We start from the raw sequence: 23,984 nt of genomic DNA, 5'->3' as shown, positions 1-23,984 counted from the left end.
CACCTTCAAGCTTTTTATTTCTACCCCTTGGTGTCAAAAGGATGCAAAGGTCATTGCAGTGCATTCCAGGATATTGTGAGGTTTTGTAATACGCAAGTCCACAGTCATCGTCCCAAAATATTGGTAGGAGTTTGCCTAGGAGCTGCTTTGTACTTCTGAATTCTTAGCTTCTTGAGCTTAAAAATGTCCTCCCTTTGGTTAAAGGGAGTGGCAGCAAGTCCAAGTAATAGAAAGAGAAAACTGGAAATTGGGCCGTAATGTAATGGCTGCCTGAAATCACTGCAGAATCTAGGGCTGGAGAAAGCAGAGGGAATGAAGCACCATTTCTCAGGACTTCCTGAAGGACTAATGGGGAGAGATCTGCAAGGCAGCAGGCATATGAAAGGTCAGAATTCCCAGGTAATCATAGAATCGTCCAGGTTGGAAAAGACCCTTAAGATCGTCAAGTCCAACCGTAACGTAATGAGCTGCAGAAAATTGAGAGCTTAGGGGAGAAATGTAGGGCAGAACAGCCTTAAGAAGCCATTGCAGAGGGTTCTGTGCCAATAGCATGGCTTGCATGGACTGCAACCAGAGCCCAGGAAGGGCCGAAGGAAGATCGGTAGCATCTTGAACTTCAGGAAACACTTGACTGAGAGGGACAGTTAGTGAGAAAAGCCTGGGTGTATGAAATTAGATTAATTTTTGAGAAAAGGGAAACTGAGGCAAAACCACACAATCCTGAAACCAGACTGGAGACTGGTATCAAAGTGACCTGAGAAACCTATCAAATTTTGGAGAAAGCGTTCTTAGTAGTCTTAACTTTCAATTTCTCTTTACAATGATTAAGCTCTTACCTCTTCCCTTCATTTCCCCAGTTCATCGCCTACTATTTCTAGTGTCGCCAAGTCGTCTTAAAAGGACTAAAAAGTATTGTTTCTGTAGAAAGAGTGTGTCTCAGCTTGGATTTGATAGACTGTCAGTATGCTCTGTAGTCTTCCCTGGAGATTCTGGAAAGCTGTGTTTAGAGAGGACCTTACCATATGACCTCCAGTGAGATAGCTAAACTTGCACGGAATTTCAGCGGAAAGAATTAACAAAGGTGTTATAGTGGGAAGTTGTGCTGGCTTGTGTTTTGCCGTTTTGTTTCCTTACGTTCCGAGGGCTTCTGTCTCCGTAGTAGTGCAAGTACTGCAGGAACATTGTTTGCTTCACAAGTTGTTTTCTAAAGACGGAGCACAACAATGAAGAGTTGCTGCAATGTCTGTGAGAACTGAGAAAGAGATGAGAGGCAACTGGAAACTGTTTTCTAGATATGACTTCTTCGTCACATCACCTTGTTCTCACAGTTTGATTGCTGTAAGGTGTTAAGTTAGACTACAGCTTTTAAAAAGCAATAGCTGAGCTGTTAAAAATATTGTAGGTGTATCTTAATGTTAGGAGTTCAGTTCTGAGAAGTCTAAGGGTTTAAAATCATGCCTAGATTTCCTTCAGGTGGAAGGCAAACGTCAGATACAGATGTTAGTATCTTTCTATACTTACTGATTTCACTTTCATTGGAAAGATTAAGATATTTGGCAGAAAATAATGTTCCTCCAAACTTGGAAAAAGGCATATTGCAGATTTTTTATGTATAGGAGAATTAGTCTGCTGCATTTTACAGCTTTTTACAAGTCTTGTTATCTAAATGCATTGATTCTTCTCAACGAATATGTGACTGACTTTCACATTGTTATTTCCAGGAATCAGAATCACCTCAGAAAAAGAAATTAAACCCAGCTAGCATATGTAGTTTTCTGGCAGAGGGAGCTATGTTGGTGGAATCTGTTGACAGTAGTAAGAGGCAGGCAGGTGGTTGACTTGCAGATAGTTTGGTAGCTCTTTGTGTCTCTAGACAGTACTCAACAAATGGTAGCTGGTTTTCCTATCACTCTTGCAACTCCATTTATTAAGTTTTAAATAGTACTGAAAACATGTATTAGACTGTTGACAACTGACAGAAAACCAGATTACCTCATGTCGGCCGAGCATCGCTAACTGACCATAAATCACTCATCACAAACACAAAGTAAACCACATTAACCTGTACTTCCAACAGATTCATAGCGCAAAAATGTGCAGTTACCGCAGTTCAGTTAACGTAGGTAGCGTTTAACGTGTAGCACGCTTATCTGTATGTGAGTCCTCAGTGAGTGTGTAGTTTTGGTTGCTTGCTGGAGACAAAGTTGTAAGATTACACTTATAAGAGTAATAAGTATAAGCAGGATAGTTGTGATGGTCTGTGTTCTTCTCAGCTCAGTATTTCAGGCTCTGTCAATAATCAGAGTATCTTTCATTATTTCAGACAGTTAAGGGAATGCTGGATAACCCCAATGAACCTGTGAGCGATCTTTCATATTTTGATTGTATTGAGGGCGTAATGGAAAACTCAAAGGTAATTTCCTTTTCCCACCTCTGTGCCAATTGTAAAGTGCGTTTTGATTATCGGAAGTTTCCACATGCGTATCAAACACGTTAGAAACATGGCGCAGTGTTTATAGCTAAAATGTGTGCTGCATTTCTTGATAAAAGTCAGCCTGAGACAAGTCTCTTACAGGTAATTTCAGTTTTTGGTCACTTAGAAGGCATATTGCCTCATTAAGAGATTTTTAATTAAGTGACTGGTATGCAATGCTGTTAAAGCTTCCCCCTCTCTCCCTTCCTCTCCTGTGTATTGGACAGCGTGTCATACTTTCATGATATATTTTGACTGCAGCTATGTTAGAATGGCCCAAAGCATAAATGGGAGGTTTGGCAATGAAGTATCGTATCGTTCTGTGCGAAACAGCTTAGAGAAATGTCTGAGCCATCCAGATACTCTGGCACATCAGAAAATCTGTGTAAAATATCTTCAGTTATTTTTAAACGTACCATGCTATATATCTTTCTTTGAAGCTTTGTTTTTGGTGTCCTTATTATTTGATGTGTTGAAATTGTCTCAGATACTTCCTTCTCTAAAAGAAGAAGTGCCTAATGGATGCGCATGTCGGCTTGCATTTAATGCTCTACTGCAGTCAGATCTTATTTTGAATTTTAAAAGAAAATAAACTGAATTCAGTGGGAGACACTGTGGGAATTAATGTGTATTCTGATATTCAGATGGTTCCAGCAACTAGATGCGATTTCATTTCCACTGAGTTTCAGTGAGTTTGGGGGCAAAGAAGATCCCGGATATGATGACAGCAGTTGCAGGACTGGTTGTCATGTTCTGCAATCCCTGAAATGTACCTAGTGCCAGGCTAGCTGTGATGACTAGTGGATGATAGCAAAAATAATGAGGGTTAATTCTGCGTCCCTGTAGTCATTTGCACTTAAATAGCGTTCATGTTCGGCACTGTCAATCCAGTGTTGATCTGCATGCCTTGTCCCTTACGCTACACAGAGGAATGTGCCCAATTCAGTGAAGTTGTTAACTAGCTAAAATCTCTGGAAGCCAAGTCAAAGAGGTTTGTGGGCCAGAACTGTCTCAAGGCCAGGAATCACTTGCCTTTGAGTGGTAGGGAAGCATATTGGGAAGGTAACTTTGTTTTTTAATTTCTGAGGTTCTTGGAGAATCAATGGCGGGCATTTCCCAGAATGCAAAAACTGGGGATCTTTTAGTCTTTGGAGAATGTGTTGGAGTTGCATCCAAGGCTCTTTGTGGCCTCACAGAGGCAGCAGCTCAGGTAAGCTACTGAAGTCTGTAAAGCAAGTATATGTTTTTATTTTTTTAGAAAGCTCATGTTGTGGGCATGTAAATCTGAGATTCACTTCTTTGTGGCCAAACGAATGATGACCTTGTACTACGTGGCATGCTCTGTGTAGATCCACAGAAATTGTGCGTACACTGCTGTACATTGCAGAAGCAGCAGAGTGCAATAACATGCATATTTTATAAGGAAGGGAAATGACATCAAGAAGTAAACTTCTCTGAGGATAAAGCAAATGTCAAAGCTGCAGCGTATGGAATTCATGTTTGCAGCTCAAGCTCTGAACCTATTACATCGTAGAGAAGCGCACAAAACCCAGCCACAGTTAAAATGAATCAAGTTTTGATGTAGTTTGTAGAAAATCATAAGGAGCACTACTCATTGCAGACATTTTAAACAATAAGCAGCCTGTTTCAGCTGTTCAGATACTTTTGGAATAACTGAAATTCTTAGGATACTACAACAAATTAGAGTCTGAAACTGGTCACTGTGGTTTTACTGATCTGATAACTGGGTGACTTGAACTCTTGAGAGCTAATACAGCCTCTTCAGTGAAGGATTTGTCTGTGGGGTTCATGCTCTGCATCTGGAAACTGCTTCTTGATTTCCCCAAATATGGAATGTCTCAGTACAGACTTAATCTCCTCTAGATCTAACCCTCCGTTGCCTTACTGGCATATCAAGGTGACAGATAATTGTATCTGTAATGGAAATTCATCAAGAAATCCTCAAATATGGTTTTGACAGTTCAGACAATCCCTTCTTATTGAGAGGCATGAAACTTTGATGTAATTGATAAAGAAAGTAAGTTTGGCCATCAGACATCTTCAGCTGCAGTGAGACCAGCAGCTGCAGACTTGATGGGCCCTATGCTCAGCAGTAGCGCATTTGCTGTGAATTGGTTTTCTACTCAGGCTTGATGAAAACCCTCACCACCTCCAACTGTGGCTAATCCAGTAAATAATTTGCTGATGCTTGTGACCATTAAAGCTCTTCCCATTGGCTATGCAAGTGAAAAATAACGTTTCCAGGGATACCAGCTGCTTAAACAGTGGAGAGTTTTGTTTTGACTAAATAAATTCCACAAGTGTAAGGGTAAGTTTTCTTGGTTTCAGAGGATTCTGGAGATTTGTTACTAAAAAAAAAAAAAAAAAAGGTAAGAGTACTTCACAGTATGATTTCTGGATAATCTCTCACCACCATGTGCTCACGACATATGGCAAGCTTATCAAAGACCAAGATGGATTTAGCATTGTTTCTTAGGATTGTTTTCTTCCTTTCTCCATTTCTAGGCTGCTTACCTGGTTGGCATCTCGGATCCAAACAGTCAGGCTGGTCAGCAGGGTCTTGTTGACCCAATTCAATTTGCCAGAGCCAATCAAGCAATCCAGATGGCTTGCCAGAATTTGGTAGATCCAGCAAGCAGCCCATCACAGGTGATTCCAGAGGATTGCGGTGAGACCGTCATTGTTAGACACATGACTTTGCTTTATCTGTGGCCAAGCAAAGGAGTTTTGGTTTGAAACTGTTGCATGGCTTTGAACTGCGACTTTGTAGAGCTAGAGTGTAGTAACTGTCATGCTCCTTTGACAATCTGCTTGTTTTGTGCCATCTATTTTTACAGGTATTATCAGCTGCCACAATTGTGGCCAAACATACTTCTGCTTTGTGCAATGCTTGTCGCATTGCTTCATCCAAGACAGCAAATCCTGTTGCCAAGAGACACTTTGTGCAGTCTGCCAAGGAAGTTGCAAACAGCACTGCTAACCTGGTTAAAACTATCAAGGTACAAATGCTGCTTAATTGTGCTTCCTTCTTTCTTTGTGTTTTTATGTCTTCTTTTTTCTTTCTGTTGAGACAGAATCAAAGCAGTTAGAAATATCTTTTTACCTTCTGTGATATGTATGGTTTAAGAAATCATTAATTACATTTTGGAAGACCTGAACTGGAAAACACGTTCAGTGGTATAACTGTGCCGTAGTCAAGATGGAAAGAATTGGGCAATATTAGTGCTAGGAGAGGCAGCTGGCCCATGCAGTATGAGACACCTCTGGGTTGATGTACTTAATGAGCTTGCACCACAGGAATGATTTGCAAACAACTGAATGTGAAGGTTTTTAATGGTGTTACATTGATCAATATCCAGAGGTTTATGGAGGTATTGCTGACAGCTTTACCATATTTATAAGAGAAAAATAAAGAAACAAACAATACTGGGAACGAAACATAAGCCGTTTATGTTGCTGCTGTTTAATAGTCTCCTGTTAATAGTAATCTTTTATTTTCCAGATACCTGCCTGCAATTTGGCAAGAGGTAGCTTTTCCTCATGCAAGCAGAAGTAATACTTGTTAAGCTGTAGAAGACTTACGATTCTAAGCCCTTCTGGAAGCCATTAGCTGGTCTGCTACTGATAGTCTTTTAAAATAATTATGCCCATAGGACTGGAAGGTCCTATTATGTTGCACAGAAAGTCCTTCTTGCCAAAAACTTTCCTATGAGATTATAAAAGAGATCAGTTGACTTGTGTGAAAATGAGAGCAATAAATTACTCGTTTGCTTAAAAATTTATTTTCTATTTTTTTTAAATCAGTCTATAGGAAAGAACCACCTTGTTAGCCACTTCCACCCTTTGGAGCATGAGGTGCTGAAACATGGTTTATGAGAGTCACCAGAGGGCAATGATAGAAAACCTTTATTCAGTCTTGTGAAGCAAAGCAGCAGTTTTAAGTTTTAGGGTCAATAACCAGCTAAGTAAAGAAATACGCGCTTAAAGGATCACGTTCTTTGCATCAGCCTTGTTTGTGGAGGATCTTTCACATGTCATAAGCACGCAACAGTTTAAAACTATGAAGAATTAAACCATCTTCCTTCAATTTTGCAAAGAAACCCATTCAGACAGAACTCAACCCTTTCTTAATTTCCAGGCCCTGGATGGTGATTTCTCTGAAGAGAACCGCAACAAGTGCAGAATTGCTACTGCACCTTTGATAGAGGCTGTGGAAAATCTGACAGCATTTGCTTCAAATCCGGAATTTGTCAGCATACCAGCACAGATCAGCACTGAGGTAAGGCAGGATGTTGCACTTCCATCCTCAAAAAGTGGAAAATGTTGAATTAATCATGTTTTGGGAGAGAGGAAGTGAGTGTAAAGACATGACCCCAAAATGTCTGTGTTCCTGCATGTTCATAGGGCTTTCTGCTGTCTTTTGCTTAACTTCTGACCTTGAACCTTGCACCAGTAGGATAAAACTAGTTAGGCTACAGTAAGCGCTGCCAGTCTCCTGTTAGTACTAAGTGAAACAGTACAGGTGACTCGCATGTCTTGTTAGCTGGATTCTTCCATGTAATAAAGTAATAAATAGCCCTCTTTCCCTCAAGAGCAGCTTTAACAAATGGAACCTAATTCTGAAAAGGGGATTGAAGTGGGGGTTTTCCCTTCCAAAAATGATGCAGTCATGATGACAAGAAGCAGGTTTCCTGGGAAGAAAAACTTTCTGTGGGCCTTCTGTATTTTTTTTCTTGAGTTCTCCATCCTCATCCCCTGTAACTACAGCAGAATAGTATTTAAAGTAACTAATAGAGGTGTTTTTTGGGGGAGAGGCGGCTAAGTCCTTCAAGCTTTATAAAAGCTTTTAAGTAGCAGTACAATTACTGACTCTCCAGCTGCTCCTTCCTGCTTTTGGCACCCTCCGTTCCAGCTGGCAATATCAGATGATGCAGTAACTGTTGCAATCTTAAAGTTGTGGGGCTGTAACTGAAATCTAAGCCTGTCCTCCATGCCTGCAGTACCTAGGTTTAACAGATAATTGGTGATAAAATAGATATGGAGGTGATGACCCAGTTAGAGTGTTGCAGTCCAACTAATTCCTGGGAAAAGAGCACGCTTAGTTGGATCTTGCAAGTTTTGTGACAAATGAAGTTCATTTTCGGTGATATCTCCATAGTCTACCATTAGACAAGTGTCATTGTTTTCTCCTGTTTCTCAGCTGGATGGTGCCTTTCTAAACTTGAAAAGTGTTTCTTAAGTATGTTAGAGAAAACAGTTGGACTGCGGTGCTTTTAGTGCTATTTCCGTGTTGACTATCTGCGAATATAATAGCACGATACAAGAAATTATAATGCCATTTTAATGCTGTTAATTAAACAGATTTTTAGGAGCAGAAAGTGTGGACGAACTCAAATAATTATATGTTAATTATATGTTATAATTATATGTTCTTTGTGTTCTTGTACGTTTCTGACCACAGGGTTCGCGAGCACAGGAACCAATTTTAGTTTCTGCTAAAACAATGTTGGAGAGCTCATCTTTATTGATTAAAACTGCTCGTTCTCTGGCTATCAATCCAAAAGACCCTCCTACGTGGTCTGTACTAGCTGGGCATTCCCACACTGTCTCAGATTCTATCAAGAGTCTTATCACCTCTATCAGGTATGTCTTGTGTGGTAACTTTTTTGCGTCCACATTTAAGCCATAATAATTGAGCAGACGTTCATGACGAATAATACCATGTGGCCATGAGCACTGTGGTATTTTTCACTAATGGAAGTTACTTATTTTGTGGTGCACAGTTATGCTGGGTGTTTAATCTTAGTTGATGACTGCAGCACTCTGCAGCAGAGGCTTGTTCTTTGTATTCTGTTCGCCTTCTCTGGTTGCAACTCCGATTCAGTTTCAGGTAAATGTAATTGAGAACGCTGTAGAATAAAAAAAATGTAGTTAATATTACCTCCATCCAGCTCATGTACCAACATATAGTACATGGAAAACGGCTTTTTTTTGTTTTTTTAAGGTGGGTCAGACAGTGTATAAATTACCTTTGCTATCTATTCTTTACTATATATAGTGTCCTTGGTTTAGGTGCAAGAGTGCTGTAGCAAGAAGTGAATATTCCTTATTTTTTGGACTAAACCTGTCTGTCTCTTATTGAAAATTTTAAAGTGTAGTTCTGTACTTAAACTTCTAATATTGGCTTAATCAAAATGGTTTGAAAACAGTGAACTAAGGAGTGTTTACAGTTTTGTTGATCTTTGAGAATGATTGTACTGAAGTAGCAAACTGCATGTCAGGACAAAGTACTCAGAAACGAACCTTCGTTAAAAGTTACCTCGGACTGAATGTAACACCTAATACCTAAGGAATTCTTTTCTGAGACAGTCGATCGCACTGTATAGAAACATGAATATTTTTTCCGGTGCCTGTTGCGTTTTCCTGTTGACCTTCATTACTTGGCCAGTCTGGTCATTCTGAGGAGGTGGAATTTGCACTTTTCTTGTGAGGCAACAGGGTTTTTTTTCCTGTCTAATCATCAAGAGAGGAGCGATATGTGTGTGTTTGAAAGTGTGCAGAGTACTCTGTACATAGATCAAAATCCCATAGGCAGAGCAAAGCAAACTTTTGTCCTTGTTGCTCTCCTCCCACGTGCTTTATGTATTGTCAGGTAATGAAGTACGCTTGTGTGCATTCATGAAAGAGCCTGCCTCCTTCCGACCATGCTCAGCTTACTATCTGTGTCTTTCAGGGACAAGGCCCCAGGCCAGCGAGAATGCGATTTCTCCATTGATGGGATCAACAGATGCATCAGAGACATTGAGCAGGCCTCCCTTGCAGCCGTCAGTCAGAGTCTGGCCACCAGGGATGACATCTCAGTTGAGGTAAGGGAGATAGCACAGGAACAGAGTAATGCTGAGCAGCCTCACTTAGCCGGCTGCTTTTCTTTCCATTTGAAGATTTGGAGCTGAGCACCCGGCACAATGTACCAGTGAGGGGAGAAGTATTCTTACTGGAATCTTTCTGGGCAAAATCACGTGCTGGCCAAAGCGTATCACTTCTGGAAAGATACCAGAATCACCAGGCAAAAGTAGGGGTGAAAGTAGTTCTTTTTAATCACCACCCACATATTACTCTGACTTCCTGTGCTGACGTGACCAACTGATCGTGTTTCTCTGGTGCCTTGCCATGTGGAAGCTGGCACGTTTCTGAAACGAATCTATTACTAGAAGTCCGGCGATGTAAGTGTCTGCGTCATTTTTCTTAATGCCTATTTTGTCATTAAATGAGCAAAATCTGGAGTTGGTGTCAATGTGTTTTCATTAAAAAAAGCTTCCCCCCCGCCCCATGGTAGTGTAGACCAATCTTGTGCTATTTCAGCCTTTACCTAATTGAGGAAGGGCCATCATGCCAGACTGCCTACGAAAAAGTCAGCAACTCACGGTCAGATTCTCAGCTTGGTATTGAGTGCCTTTTTGTACTATTGCTTCCTGAAATGACGTGTCTATTTGTGTATTCCAGTGGTTTCTTTGGGCCGTAATGCTGCATGCTGGAAACATGTCAGACTAAATGAAGCTATACAAAAGAAGTTATTACGGGAAATATGTCATAGACATAATTCTTTTCTATTTAAATAATGAAGTCATCTTGAACACCAAGTTGAGCTGAAAGAAACGTTACTGAAAATGACAGTTACTTATAAAGCAGTACAGGACTGTAATGAAGTACAAAAATAGTATTTATTTTATCTTGCCTTTCATGAGAGTGAGCTAAATCCCAGCGGCTGGCAAGACATTAAGTGGCTTTGAATGAAGAGCCAGTATTTATGTCTCAACAAGCCCAGTAATATGCTTGTCTTAGGCTCCTGTCCCACAGACAGTATTCAGGAGGTCAGCGCACATCTCTGTCCCTCAGAGATGTCGTATTTTTCCTTTGTCCGTCCTTAGAGGTGAATTTCTACTGCTAGCTTCAAAGTCTACAGGAGAGCTTTTTGCTTTTGTCCTGTATCATCTGCTTTGAAGAATATTTCTTTGTATTTAAATCAGAGCTCCTGCTGGTTTCTCTGATAAGTGCAGTGATACTAAATCTCTGGCAGGGCCATCATAGTTTGGGCGGGGGGGGGTTCACATTGCAATGAGAAAGGACACCTAGCCCCAAGCTTGCTACTGTCAGGTGGAGTAGGAGGGAGCCATCTCCGCCCCCACCCCACCCCCCCCCCCCGACTTGCCATATAAATCGAAAGAGGAGCAGGCCAATCTCAGGGTTCTTGGTGTTGAAACAGGGTAAAGGAGAAGAAATGAACGAGTAGGTAAAGAAAGCTGACAGGGTGGATTTCTACATCCTGCTGTAGTGGGTCATTTGAACAGCGTTCTGAGTATGTTGGCTGGTCTGAGGGTGATGGTTATGGTACGGTACAACTTGATAAAAGAACAGCTGCGATAGTAAGTGACTATTTCTCTTCATATTAGGCTCTACAGGAGCAGCTGACATCAGTCGTCCAGGAAATTGGCCACCTCATTGATCCCATAGCTACTGCAGCTCGGGGAGAGGCAGCTCAGCTTGGGCACAAGGTACTGTCCTACCATTACGAAGGTATGAGAAATCTCGGACAGCTGGACATTAGGGGAGACCATGATTTAGTAGCTTTTTCACTTCCTACAAAAAAGCAGAAGCAAGCACATGGAAGGAGGAAAGATCTGGGATTTCTAAATACTTGGAGCTGAGACCAAATAAACCTGCTCGTGTTTTGGACCATGGGAAGAATATTTTCATTGAGGTTTTTGGTGAGGGGCAGGTTTGCAGTGAAAGGAGAAATGAAGAAAGGAGAGGGAAAAGCAAAGATGGAAGTGGGGAGCGCAATGTTATAGGTCTCCCTACCTCCGGCTGTTGCAGCCAGCAGCTGTACATACGTGCAGGTTCTTCTGTCTCTCGTGCTGTGTTAAAAGTGACGGCGGGACCTGGGGCCCATCACACTCTAGGCTGGTTTGGCAGGCCACAGTTAGAGTTCAAATACATGTACATATAGGAAAATTTGGCAAGTTGATGAAGTCTGGCAAAGGTCTGTCGGATCCTATCCTGATCTGAGGTCCTTGCATAAAGCACGCTAGTCCATTGCTTGGCCAGCTCCTGATGGAGCGAGGAGGGAAGTGTGGGATACACACAGCGGTTACTTGTGGCCTATGGAGACCCATCTCCTGAAGCAGTTTCTTGTAGTCTTAGGAGAGGGAGGTTTAGACTGTGGTTTCAGAAGAGGAGTGTGATGTGCCTGCTTTCCACCTTCTGAGCGAGGCGCTTTGTCTCCATCGATTATTGAGGGAGTGCTAGCTTCGTAAGGAACAAATTGGTGATTTTGCACTGCTCTGAGTTTCAGCCCCTGCTGCAAATTTTAAGGGGTTGGGGAGAAGAAAGGCTTATAACAGTCTTGCAGTCAATTGTAAGCGTTGTGTAAGGACGTCCCTCCGTTACATGGAGTGTAGGTATGGCAGAACTCGTGCTTATTAAATCTCTGTCCAAAAATGAAACCTCGTAACGTGTGTGCCAGAAGCGTGCATTATTGACTGCGGTTATCACAAGATTTTAGTATTTTCTCAGATAGTAATTCCTCATCCTACAATATATTCTTGAGAGAAAAATAAATACCAGTTTTCTGTGTCAGTGCATTTAATACTGGAAAGGAATCACTTGGTTAGTGTGAGGGCTCTTCCAGAGTTGTAACCAAGTAACTCCCTTCAGCTTTGGATAACCAGCAAATATTTCGTAACGTCTCAACTATGTGCAGTTTTGATTCTCAATTTACCTAGCCCTTTGAGGCACACAGCAAATCAGGATTGCTAAGAATACAGGGACTCAGGGAGTCACATTCCTCTTCCCACTTGTTAGGTTAATGTCAACCAAAGTCGACAGCGCTTTTCTTGAGCCTGTTTTTCCTGCTGAATGCAGAAGAAACCGTTCCTGCTGTTTACTTTGGCATGGTGTAAGAGACCTTACGTTTGTGAAATGAATCCTATTGAGTTTTTTCCCTTTTTTTGGCTTTAATCCTCTGAGAAACAAAATAGAAAAAGAAGTCTGACGAAGTATTAGAATTTTATTGGCTCATAGCTATCCGCATTGTCATTTAGATGGAGCAGACCTTTAAATATCTTTCCCTGCACATGAAGTACTGCTGGGTTTCTTCCCTGTGCCAGCCTTAGAAAGCTGCTTATAGCCCCTGCAAACATACGCACGCTTGAACTTCTGAGGCTTCAGGTATATCAGACGGTACTGCAGCGGGCTATTTGTGCGTGTTCTGTGGAGTAATCGGCCGAAAGCAGTACAGGCTTTTCGCATCCAGTAAAAACTGTAAAAGCTAAGTCTTGCGGCTTTCTGAGAGGAACCAAGCGCCATTGTGGTTTTATAGCAGATGCGTCAGATGACAGGTAGACTGTAAAAAGACTCATTCATAGAAAGATATTTGCTTACTGGTTTAGAATACGTGTATAGCCCAAAGCAGATGTTTCCTTAGAACAAGTGTAAATAGCATCAGAAACTGAGGAAAACAGAGACACTGATGCCCATGTATTTCTGAAGACTGAAAGACAGCAATAGAAGTGTCTAGCAGAACCGTGTCTTTAGACATTCTAAATACTGTATTGACCCCAAGTGATTAACTGAGGGAAAAATGCAGCGTGCTTGGTATGTGGTCTTGGTAACATGCCTCTTCCTATCGGCGAAGGTAATCAAGGAACATAGTTTCTCTGACTTACACCTGAGAAAGAGGCTCAATGGCTTTCTGTGGTTGTTCTGGCTTTTGTAGGTAACACAGCTGGCAAGCTACTTTGAACCCTTGGTTTTAGCCGCAGTTGGCATGGCATCCAAAACACTAGATCATCAGCAACAGATGACTGTATTGGACCAGAGCAAGACACTAGCAGAATCTGCCTTACAGATGTTGTACGCTGCCAAAGAAGGGGGAGGAAACCCCAAGGTACGGTCGCTGTGCGTAAAGAAGCAATTACAGGAGATGTGGGAGGGGAGAGGGCGGCGGACCTGAATAAACAGCACCTACCTGTGCTGCACCTCGCCCTGCATCGCTCGGGGATACGTTCGCAGCAAAAAGGCAACGGACATATCGGAGTAGAGAGCGGAAACACTTGTCAAAGACAGGATTCCACTCCCGCTCCACCACATCCCCAGGAGGGATACAGACTCTGGGTCTGACAGAAAAAAACTGGGCCCTACTCCAGAAACCAAGTGGTGAAAAGACAGGGTGTGGCTGCGGTAAGGCCCAAGGGAGGGGGAGCTGCTCGCCCTGACGGGCGGGGGGGACGCTCCACGCGGCCTAAAGGCAAGGACAGGGCCTGCTTTCTGCCACCGAGCGACACACGGAAGCACGCACCACTCCCCAACCCAGCCCCCAACACACAGAACGAGCACCACGTCAAACGGCAGCTGCCTCCCCGCGGGGAGCCAGCCAGGCCCCGTCCCCCCAGGGCCTGACGGGCCACTCCCCGTGCCCGTCAACAGATCCACGGCAGGACACACCCACGGGCCCGCCTGCGGCCCGGCCCACCGCCCTTCTCCCGGGCCCTCTCCTGCTGCGGCCCGACCGGCCCCTTCGGGTGCGCACCGCGCGCTGCTCGGGAGCGCTTCACGCGCCTTCAAAGGGAGACCGCGTGGCGCGACGCCGTATTGTCGGGCGCGCTTCGCGCAACTATATAAGGAGCCCGTGTCCCGCGACGCCGTATTGTCGGGCGGGCTTCGCGCAACTATATAAGGAGCCCGTGTCCCGCGACGCCGTATTGTCGGGCGCGCTTCGCGCAACTATAGAAGGAGCCCGTGTCTCGCGACGCCGTATTGTCGGGCGGGTTTCGCGCCCCTATATAAGGAGCCCGTGTCGCGCGACGCCGTATTGTCGGGCGGGTTTGGCGCAACTATATAAGGAGCCCGTGTCCCGCGACGCCGTATTGTCGGGCGGGTTTCGCGCAACTATATAAGGAGCCCGTGTCTCGCGACGCCGTATTGTCGGGCGGGTTTGGCGCAACTATATAAGGAGCCCGTGTCGCGCGACGCCGTATTGTCGGGAGGGTTTCGCGCCCCTATATAAGGAGCCCGTGTCTCGCGACGCCGTATTGTCGGGCGCGCTTCGCGCAACTATATAAGGAGCCCGTGTCCCGCGACGCCGTATTGTCGGGCGGGTTTCGCGCCCCTATATAAGGAGCCCGTGTCCCGCGACGCCGTATTGTCGGGCGCGCTTCGCGCCCCTATATAAGGAGCCCGTGTCGCGCAACGCCGTATTGTCGGGCGGGTTTCGCGCCCCTATATAAGGAGCCCGTGTCGCGCGACGCCGTATTGTTGGGCGCGCTTCGCGCAACTATATAAGGAGCCCGTGTCGCGCGACGCCGTATTGTCGGGCGGGTTTCGCGCAACTATAGAAGGAGCCCGTGTCGCGCGACGCCGTATTGTCGGGCGGGTTTCGCGCAACTATAGAAGGAGCCCGTGTCGCGCGACGCCGTATTGTCGGGCGGGTTTCGCGCCCCTATATAAGGAGCCCGTGTCGCGCGACGCCGTATTGTCGGGCGGGTTTCGCGCCCCTATATAAGGAGCCCGTGTCGCGCGACGCCGTATTGTCGGGCGGGTTTGGCGGAACTATATAAGGAGCCCGTGTCGCGCGACGCCGTATTGTCGGGCGCGCTTCGCGCCCCTATATAAGGAGCCCGTGTCGCGCGACGCCGTATTGTCGGGCGGGTTTCGCGCAACTATATAAGGAGCCCATGTCCCGCGACGCCGTATTGTCGGGCGGGTTTCGCGCCCTTATATAAGGAGCCCGTGTCTCGCGACGCCGTATTGTCGGGCGGGTTTCGCGCAACTATATAAGGAGCCCGTGTCCCGCGACGCCGTATTGTAGGGCGGGTTTCGCGCAACTATATAAGGAGCCCGTGTCCCGCGACGCCGTATTGTCGGGCGGGTTTCGCGCAACTATATAAGGAGCCCGTGTCCCGCGACGCCGTATTGTCGGGCGGCTTTCGCGCAACTATATAAGGAGCCCGTGTCGCGCGACGCCGTATTGTCGGGCGGGTTTCGCGCAACTATATAAGGAGCCCGTGTCCCGCGACGCCGTATTGTCGGGCGGGTTTCGCGCCCCTATATAAGGAGCCCGTGTCCCGCGACGCCGTATTGTCGGGCGGGTTTGGCGCAACTATATAAGGAGCCCGTGTCCCGCGACGCCGTATTGTCGGGCGCGTTTCGCGCAACTATATAAGGAGCCCGTGTCCCGCGACGCCGTATTGTCGGGCGGGTTTCGCGCCCCTATATAAGGAGCCCGTGTCTCGCGACGCCGTATTGTCGGGCGCGCTTCGCGCCCCTATATAAGGAGCCCGTGTCGCGCGACGCCGTATTGTCGGGTGCGCTTCGCGCAACTATATAAGGAGCCCGTGTCCCGCGACGCCGTATTGTCGGGCGGGTTTCGCGCAACTATATAAGGAGCCCGTGTCCCGCGACGCCGTATTCTCGGGCGCGCTTCGCGCCCCTATATAAGGAGCCCGTGTCCCGCGACGCCGTATTGTCGGGCGGGTTTCGCGCCCCTATATAAGGAGCCCGTGTCCCGCGACGCCGTATTGTCGGGCGGGTTTGGCGCAACTATATAAGGAGCCCGTGTCGCGCGACGCCGTATTGTCGGGCGGGTTTGGCGCAACTATAGAAGGAGCCCGTGTCGCGCGACGCCGTATTGTCGGGCGGGTTTGGCGCAACTATATAAGGAGCCCGTGTCGCGCGACGCCGTATTGTCGGGCGCGCTTCGCGCAACTATATAAGGAGCCCGTGTCGCGCGACGCCGTATTGTCGGGCGGGTTTCGCGCAACTATATAAGAAGCCCGTGTCCCGCGACGCCGTATTGTCGGGCGTGCTTCGCGCAACTATATAAGGAGCCCGTGTCCCGCGACGCCGTATTGTCGGGCGGGTTTCGCGCCCCTATATAAGGAGCCCGTGTCCCGCGACGCCGTATTGTCGGGCGGGCTTCGCGCAACTATATAAGGAGCCCGTGTCGCGCGACGCCGTATTGTCGGGCGGGTTTCGCGCCCCTATATAAGGAGCCCGTGTCGCGCGACGCCGTATTGTCGGGCGCGATTCGCGCCCCTATATAAGGAGCCCGTGTCGCGCGACGCCGTATTGTCGGGCGCGATTCGCGCCCCTATATAAGGAGCCCGTGTCCCGCGACGCCGTATTGTCGGGAGGGTTTCGCGCCCCTATATAAGGAGCCCGTGTCTCGCGACGCCGTATTGTCGGGAGGGTTTCGCGCCCCTATATAAGGAGCCCGTGTCCCGCGACGCCGTATTGTCGGGCGCGCTTCGCGCAACTATATAAGGAGCCCGTGTCCCGCGACGCCGTATTGTCGGGCGGGCTTCGCGCAACTATATAAGGAGCCCGTGTCCCGCGACGCCGTATTGTCGGGCGCGCTTCGCGCAACTATAGAAGGAGCCCGTGTCTCGCGACGCCGTATTGTCGGGCGGGTTTCGCGCCCCTATATAAGGAGCCCGTGTCGCGCGACGCCGTATTGTCGGGCGGGTTTGGCGCAACTATATAAGGAGCCCGTGTCCCGCGACGCCGTATTGTCGGGCGGGTTTCGCGCAACTATATAAGGAGCCCGTGTCTCGCGACGCCGTATTGTCGGGCGGGTTTGGCGCAACTATATAAGGAGCCCGTGTCGCGCGACGCCGTATTGTCGGGCGGGTTTGGCGCAACTATATAAGGAGCCCGTGTCGCGCGACGCCGTATTGTCGGGCGCGCTTCGCGCCCCTATATAAGGAGCCCGTGTCGCGCGACGCCGTATTGTCGGGCGCGATTCGCGCAACTATATAAGGAGCCCGTGTCGCGCGACGCCGTATTGTCGGGCGGGTTTCGCGCAACTATATAAGGAGCCTGTGTCGCGCGACGCCGTATTGTCGGGCGGGTTTCGCGCAACTATATAAGGAGCCCGTGTCCCGCGACGCCGTATTGTCGGGCGGGTTTCGCGCAACTATATAAGGAGCCCGTGTCTCGCGACGCCGTATTGTCGGGAGGGTTTCGCGCAACTATATAAGGAGCCCGTGTCGCGCGACGCCGTATTGTCGGGCGGGTTTGGCGGAACTATATAAGGAGCCCGTGTCCCGCGACGCCGTATTGTCGGGCGCGCTTCGCGTCCCTATATAAGGAGCCCGTGTCGCGCGACGCCGTATTGTCGGGAGGGTTTCGCGCCCCTATATAAGGAGCCCGTGTCGCGCGACGCCGTATTGTCGGGCGGGTTTCGCGCAACTATATAAGGAGCCCGTGTCCCGCGACGCCGTATTGTCGGGCGCGCTTCGCGCCCCTATATAAGGAGCCCGTGTCCCGCGACGCCGTATTGTCGGGCGCGCTTCGCGCAACTATATAAGGAGCCCGTGTCGCGCGACGCCGTATTGTCGGGAGGGTTTCGCGCAACTATATAAGGAGCCCGTGTCGCGCGACGCCGTATTGTCGGGCGGGTTTCGCGCCCCTATATAAGGAGCCCGTGTCGCGCGACGCCGTATTGTCGGGCGGGTTTCGCGCCCCTATATAAGGAGCCCGTGTCGCGCGACGCCGTATTGTCGGGCGGGTTTCGCGCCCCTATATAAGGAGCCCGTGTCCCGCGACGCCGTATTGTCGGGAGGGTTTCGCGCCCCTATATAAGGAGCCCGTGTCTCGCGACGCCGTATTGTCGGGCGCGATTCGCGCAACTATATAAGGAGCCCGTGTCCCGCGACGCCGTATTGTCGGGCGGGTTTCGCGCAACTATATAAGGAGCCCGTGTCCCGCGACGCCGTATTGTCGGGCGCGATTCGCGCAACTATATAAGGAGCCCGTGTCCCGCGACGCCGTATTGTCGGGCGGGTTTCGCGCAACTATATAAGGAGCCCGTGTCCCGCGACGCCGTATTGTCGGGCGCGCTTCGCGCAACTATATAAGGAGCCCGTGTCGCGCGACGCCGTATTGTCGGGCGGGTTTCGCGCAACTATATAAGGAGCCCGTGTCGCGCGACGCCGTATTGTCGGGCGGGTTTCGCGCCCCTATATAAGGAGCCCGTGTCTCGCGACGCCGTATTGTCGGGCGGGTTTCGTGCAACTATATAAGGAGCCCGTGTCCCGCGACGCCGTATTGTCGGGCGGGTTTCGCGCAACTATATAAGGAGCCCGTGTCCCGCGACGCCGTATTGTCGGGAGGGTTTCGCGCCCCTATATAAGGAGCCCGTGTCCCGCGACGCCCTCTTCTCAGGCGCGCTTCGCGTGCCTGTTTAGGTAGCCCGTGTCGCGCGACGCTGTATTCTCTTTTTTTTCCAAATTTTTTTTTAACTGTTTTTTGTGTTTGTTCTACGTTTAGTTTTGCTTTTTTCTTTTTTTTTTTCTGTGATTTTTCTATCAGTATTTAAGTGTGTTTTTTCAAGTAGGTTTTTGATAAAGCGAGACAGTCTTTTGTTTTTGGTGTTTGTTTTTATTTAGGCTTTATAAAAAAAAATGTTGTGAAATAATTTTTTAGGAGCATTTTTTGTTACCATCTTTTTAATAATATGTATGGTTGTGGTATTTTTTGTTCCTTGATATATCAGGTATTTTGTCTTGTTGGTGGTATGTTCCCATGTGTCTTTTTTGAATGTTTTGTTTTGGTACCCAAGTAGGCTGTTTCTTTGTCTGGTGTTATTTTTGCCTTCCCTTTTTTTCGCTGCTTCTGTTACGTACAAGTTATTTTAATCTTTTCTGGACAAGGTGGTGTTGCTCTTCTAAGGAATTCATATTTGACGGTGTGTTTTCTTGTCTAAGCCAGATTTATTCTGTCGACATTGCTGTTAGATTTAGCTTCTTATTTATGACTTGAAAGGAGCTTTTCAGAGCTGTTACGGTATTATCTTTGTCGATTCCGCTTTTGATCGGCACGTTGCTTTGTGCACAGAGTGCTCTTTGATCATCTCTCTTTTCTCATTTTCTCTCTTCCAGGCATCCCATACTCACGATGCAATCACTGAGGCCGCTCAACTGATGAAAGAGGCTGTGGATGATATCATGGTTACCTTAAATGAAGCTGCAAGTGAAGTAGGCATGGTTGGAGGTATGGTGGACTCGATAGCAGAGGCAATGAGCAAGGTGAGCCTAGAAATCCAGACTGCCTTTTCGTTTTGCACTTGAACGCCAATCCACACTGCGGGGGGGTTGGAAGAGCTGCTGCTGATGCGCTTCCTTGACGGCTGGTAACTGACACACTATGACAGGAAACCAAAACCTTCTTCAATTTTGCAGATTCTGAAATCAAACCGATGCGGGCGATGGAGCTCACGTTAACAACCTACGTGTTATTTCTCGGTAGAATTACTACAGAATTTTTTTTTCGGTAATATACGGGATTTTAATTGCAATCTTAGGTCAGCTGGTCTTTTATTTTTGTTTCTTTTTCTTTCTGATCTTTCACGTTAGTTTTCTAAGTGATCAGCAGGCCAACCCTGAAACAGACTACTTTCAGAAAAGGAGATGTCAAAGTCTGAAGTAGTCTGCTACGTTTATGTAAGGTATTCTGCTGAAAATTTATAGTTGCAAGATGTAAATGAGTTCAGTCCACATAATCGGCTTTTTCTGTCTCAAGCTAAAGGTGTACAGGATCACAGTCTTTACCGTGTAAGGGAATGTTACGTTATCTTCTTGCAGGAACGTTTTGTTTCGGTTCCTTTCTACATTAGCTGAGAACTACAGGTGGTTTGACTTTGCGTGAGAAGTTGACCTGGCTCTCGAAAATTCTGCGCTGTAAATTCTTTGTGTTTTCCGTGCCCGTAACATGGGTTAAAGGTTTTTCTGAGCTTCTCCGTACATCGGGGTGCGCTGTCTTTGCTTGCGTATTTTAAGAGAGAGGAGATAATAAAAATGAATGTATAATACAGTTTCGTAAGTACATGTAAAGTATGTTACTGGTTATGGCCTTATTATTTTTGCCGTATTTTTCCCCTCTTCCTTGCAGCTGGATGAAGGTACGCCTCCAGATCCCAAGGGAACGTTTGTTGACTATCAGACCACTGTGGTGAAATATTCTAAAGCCATTGCTGTAACAGCACAGGAAATGGTAAGATATTTGGTTAGAACTAAGTACAAACTCTTCTGCTTACATAAGGAACGTGGAATGGTTTTCACAGTTTTGTGAAACTCTTTATAATGTTAATTTTCAATAACCTGATCTCTTTAGGGGAGATGGAGCAAAGGAAGTGATGATTTTGTCAGCTTAACTCTTGGATCTTAGTGGCGTAATCATAGGGGTGGCCCTCTACAGGAGGAGTGCTGGATTGTGTTGTGGCTCTTCTGCACAAAAGCTTTTTATTTGGCTCCTTTTCTATCAGAAATAAAAGGAAAACATTTCACCTATACACATTTTCATCAGTCTGTTTAATTGTTGCTGAAATACCACCTTTCGTTTATCAATGACTTCAGGTCACCCTTTCACACTTGTCGTTTCATTTAGCCTGTGAAATAACGCCACTGTTTTCAGACTCCTGTAATACTTACGAATGAACACAGATCAACATCTCACATCTCTTGCATTTCTGTGATTCACCTGGGTTTAACAACAGAAAAAAAGGACACTTGTTGAATCGAGACTTTCTTCACTCGTGTTTCACAGTGATGTTTAACGTTACGTATTTGCCTTTTGACCAGTACTCCCATCGCTTGTTTGTTTTTAAGAGAGGCAAGGGTACCTTTTATATATGCTGCGGACAGGATTTTTTACAAAATCGATTGCTGTTGCAGTCGAGACAGGTTGATGATTCTGCTGTCTACGACATTGCAGCTTATTGGCAAACAGTATAAATTTGTCTAAAACTAGTTTTGCCCCAAGGATGGAATTCCATGGCTTTTACTAACATGAATTGGAGACAGAAGAACTATCTCTGTTAAAAGGTAGGCTTTTTCTAAAGAGAGATTTAGTTATTTATACTGACGTTCTACAGAGGCGTTCTGCATAGTCCTACCTATTTCTTCTCGGTCCTCTTCCCATAACTTAGACACGTTTTGCATTGGTCCTCAGATTTTTCCATTTTTATGCTCCCATGCCACGCCAGCTGAGACGTAGGCTAGCTTACCTCTGACAAAATAAGGTGGCAGCGACTCAAAACCAAACTTCCCTAGCCTGTCCGAGTAACTGTGTACATGGCCTGCTGCCCCGCTGTGTCAAAGAGTGAATTACCGGCTCTAACTGCTGCTCTTTGATTACTCCATATGTTCTGCGAGTGCCTGGTTATCGTGACTCTAATAAAGCATGTTTGCTCGAGTTTCCTCATGGAATTCTTGCCTGAGGACAGGTGCCTTACATGGCGAGCGGTTTACCCCATTTCATCAGTGTGGCCAAACAAACGAGTGTGCTTCTAAGCTGCGGTGTATTAACAAATTATTCTCATGCCTGTCATTTTTCTTTTTCTCTTGCCTGTGTTCTTTTTTCAGATGACTAAGTCGGTTACTAACCCGGAAGAGTTGGGAGGACTTGCATCACAAATGACCAATGACTATGGGCATTTGGCTCTCCAGGGCCGAATGGCTGCAGCTACAGCAGAACCAGAGGAGGTCTGCAGTTTTTAGACCTCTTTATTCTCTGTACACGGTGTGGCATCAACACGGGTATTCTTTTACCATAGAGAATACAATAAATGCAGAGCAAAGTGATGAGGGGTACTCACCTCGCACAGTTGCGGTGACATGCTTGCAGCCGTTGCCAAATGCGATACGTCCCTTGTATGATAATAGGTTTCGAACCGTTGGTTAATGTGTTTTCTTTCAAATGTCTTTGCGGTGATTCTAAAACAAAGGCAGTGAATGCGTTTCCGCTGCCTTTGCTTCATTAGCCGCTTTTGTACGCAAGCACCGTCTATACTATGTGTGCTCTGTCCGATAGGCAAACAGATGCGCTACCTCTGGCCCACTAACGCTTGAAACGTGGGACAGGATGGAACATCTGTTCCCAGAAGAATTTCATTTGGCCTACTATCGCTCGATTGAAACCGTGACCTGCACCGAGTCAACGTTATAGGCGCACTTTGGCTGTACAGATCTGTCTCTCTTACGATCTAGTTCTGTTGTTGCTAAAAACAGACTTCAAGACACAAACTATATGCAGCCAGACAAAAACTCTATCGCATTTGTTTTCATTGGACAGAAAGGAACCGATGAGCACAGCAAAATTGTGTGTCTTGTCAAAATGCCATGAAATCTTAGAGTATCAACAGTTATTTACATGTATGTGTCGTAAGTACTGTTTCCTTCTTACCGTTTGCGAAGAGATACCTGTTTTGGTCTTTGATACCAATCTTTCCGTCCTCCAAGTATACTCTCTATTCAGTGTGCCTTCACAGGTTGGGGCAGAGCTGCACGTAGTGCTACAGAGTACGTATTTACTGATAACACACCTCGGTTTTACCACTGCTCATGTGCACGGGCGTATAACGATAGGAATTAGCATTTACTATTGAAAACGCATTCAGTGAACATTCAGAACTTCAAAGAGGCTTCGCTTCTGTTTCTCTTCAGCCCTCCCCTTGCTCTCGATACATGTGAATTGTCCACAGAACACGTTTTCTCCTAGGAGTGCTATGAATCGGCACGTTTTTAACAATGCTTAGGGACTATGCGAAAGACATTATTACATTTTACTTCATAACTGTGGCTTTTTATGCTACAAGCCTTGTTATAACAATTACCCAGTCAAAGAACAGAAACCTTTTGCCAAAATACCGGACCAGCTTCAGAAAGAAACAGCTTGCGATAATAGGGGGCATTTCTGTGGACCGGGACAAAACCTCCTAAATTACTCAGGGCTTTCGCTTACAGACAACTTGCAAGTACAAAGAAAACTCTTAGTTATTTACTACATAGCTTTCCTCCGATCTCATAGGTTTTGATGAATTACAAACAAATATAGATACACTTTTTTATCTTGCCTGTAAGCGATTTCGAGTATAACTTCCTGTCCTGAAAGTGAGATGCAGGCAACCAGTAGAAGCACAAGTATCTTTTGCTGAGGGGACATCTTTCGTACCTCAGAGTTGGAATACGATGCGGGAGAAGTGGGTTCCCCATGCAGTCTTACACGCCTTATGCTAACAGAGGAATACAGACTATTCACCTCAGTGGCGATTAACCGTTACGGTAGTTGCTGCGTATTCTCTGAGCACAATTACAGAAATCCTTTCACCTCTCTCTTCTACTCATTGCGTGCCTCTGGTTATGGAGCACAGACAAACTTTGTCGAGATGGGGTAAGAGGGTATCTCACCATCACTGGATGTATCGGATTATCTAGATAAAAGACCTTCAAAGAGGGTTCAACTTTGTAATTATGTTCCCCTGCTGATAGACTACTTGAGTGTTTCGTGCTCAGTAGCTACGTGAAAAGCAACGGCTTGCATTCGGCTTGATATTCTTAAAATGAATTACTGTTTCTGCATGCTACTTTTTGCCTGAAGTTGAAATAATTCCATTTGTGATACTAATGGCTGTCATTCCTGCTTACTTATTAATGCC

General features: G+C 46.2%; 1 protein-coding gene across 1 annotated transcript in view; it reads left to right on the top strand.

Annotated features, from left to right (window-relative positions):
- TLN2 (talin 2) overlaps positions 1-23,984 on the top strand; it is a 115,611-nt gene that overhangs the window by 53,691 nt on the left and 37,936 nt on the right. Inside the window, exons 31-42 of the mRNA XM_059824175.1 lie at positions 2,324-2,413; positions 3,561-3,683; positions 5,000-5,143; positions 5,332-5,493; positions 6,633-6,773; positions 7,956-8,137; positions 9,228-9,360; positions 10,945-11,046; positions 13,269-13,439; positions 19,432-19,578; positions 20,441-20,542; positions 21,913-22,032. Coding sequence (XP_059680158.1) covers positions 2,324-2,413; positions 3,561-3,683; positions 5,000-5,143; positions 5,332-5,493; positions 6,633-6,773; positions 7,956-8,137; positions 9,228-9,360; positions 10,945-11,046; positions 13,269-13,439; positions 19,432-19,578; positions 20,441-20,542; positions 21,913-22,032 — 1,617 coding nt within the window. The remainder of the gene's footprint in view (positions 1-2,323; positions 2,414-3,560; positions 3,684-4,999; positions 5,144-5,331; positions 5,494-6,632; positions 6,774-7,955; positions 8,138-9,227; positions 9,361-10,944; positions 11,047-13,268; positions 13,440-19,431; positions 19,579-20,440; positions 20,543-21,912; positions 22,033-23,984) is intronic.

The sequence above is a fragment of the Gavia stellata genome, chromosome 13, assembly GCF_030936135.1.
Source record: "Gavia stellata isolate bGavSte3 chromosome 13, bGavSte3.hap2, whole genome shotgun sequence".
Lineage (NCBI taxonomy): Eukaryota > Metazoa > Chordata > Aves > Gaviiformes > Gaviidae > Gavia > Gavia stellata.
This window is presented reverse-complemented; position numbering and strand designations above follow the sequence as displayed.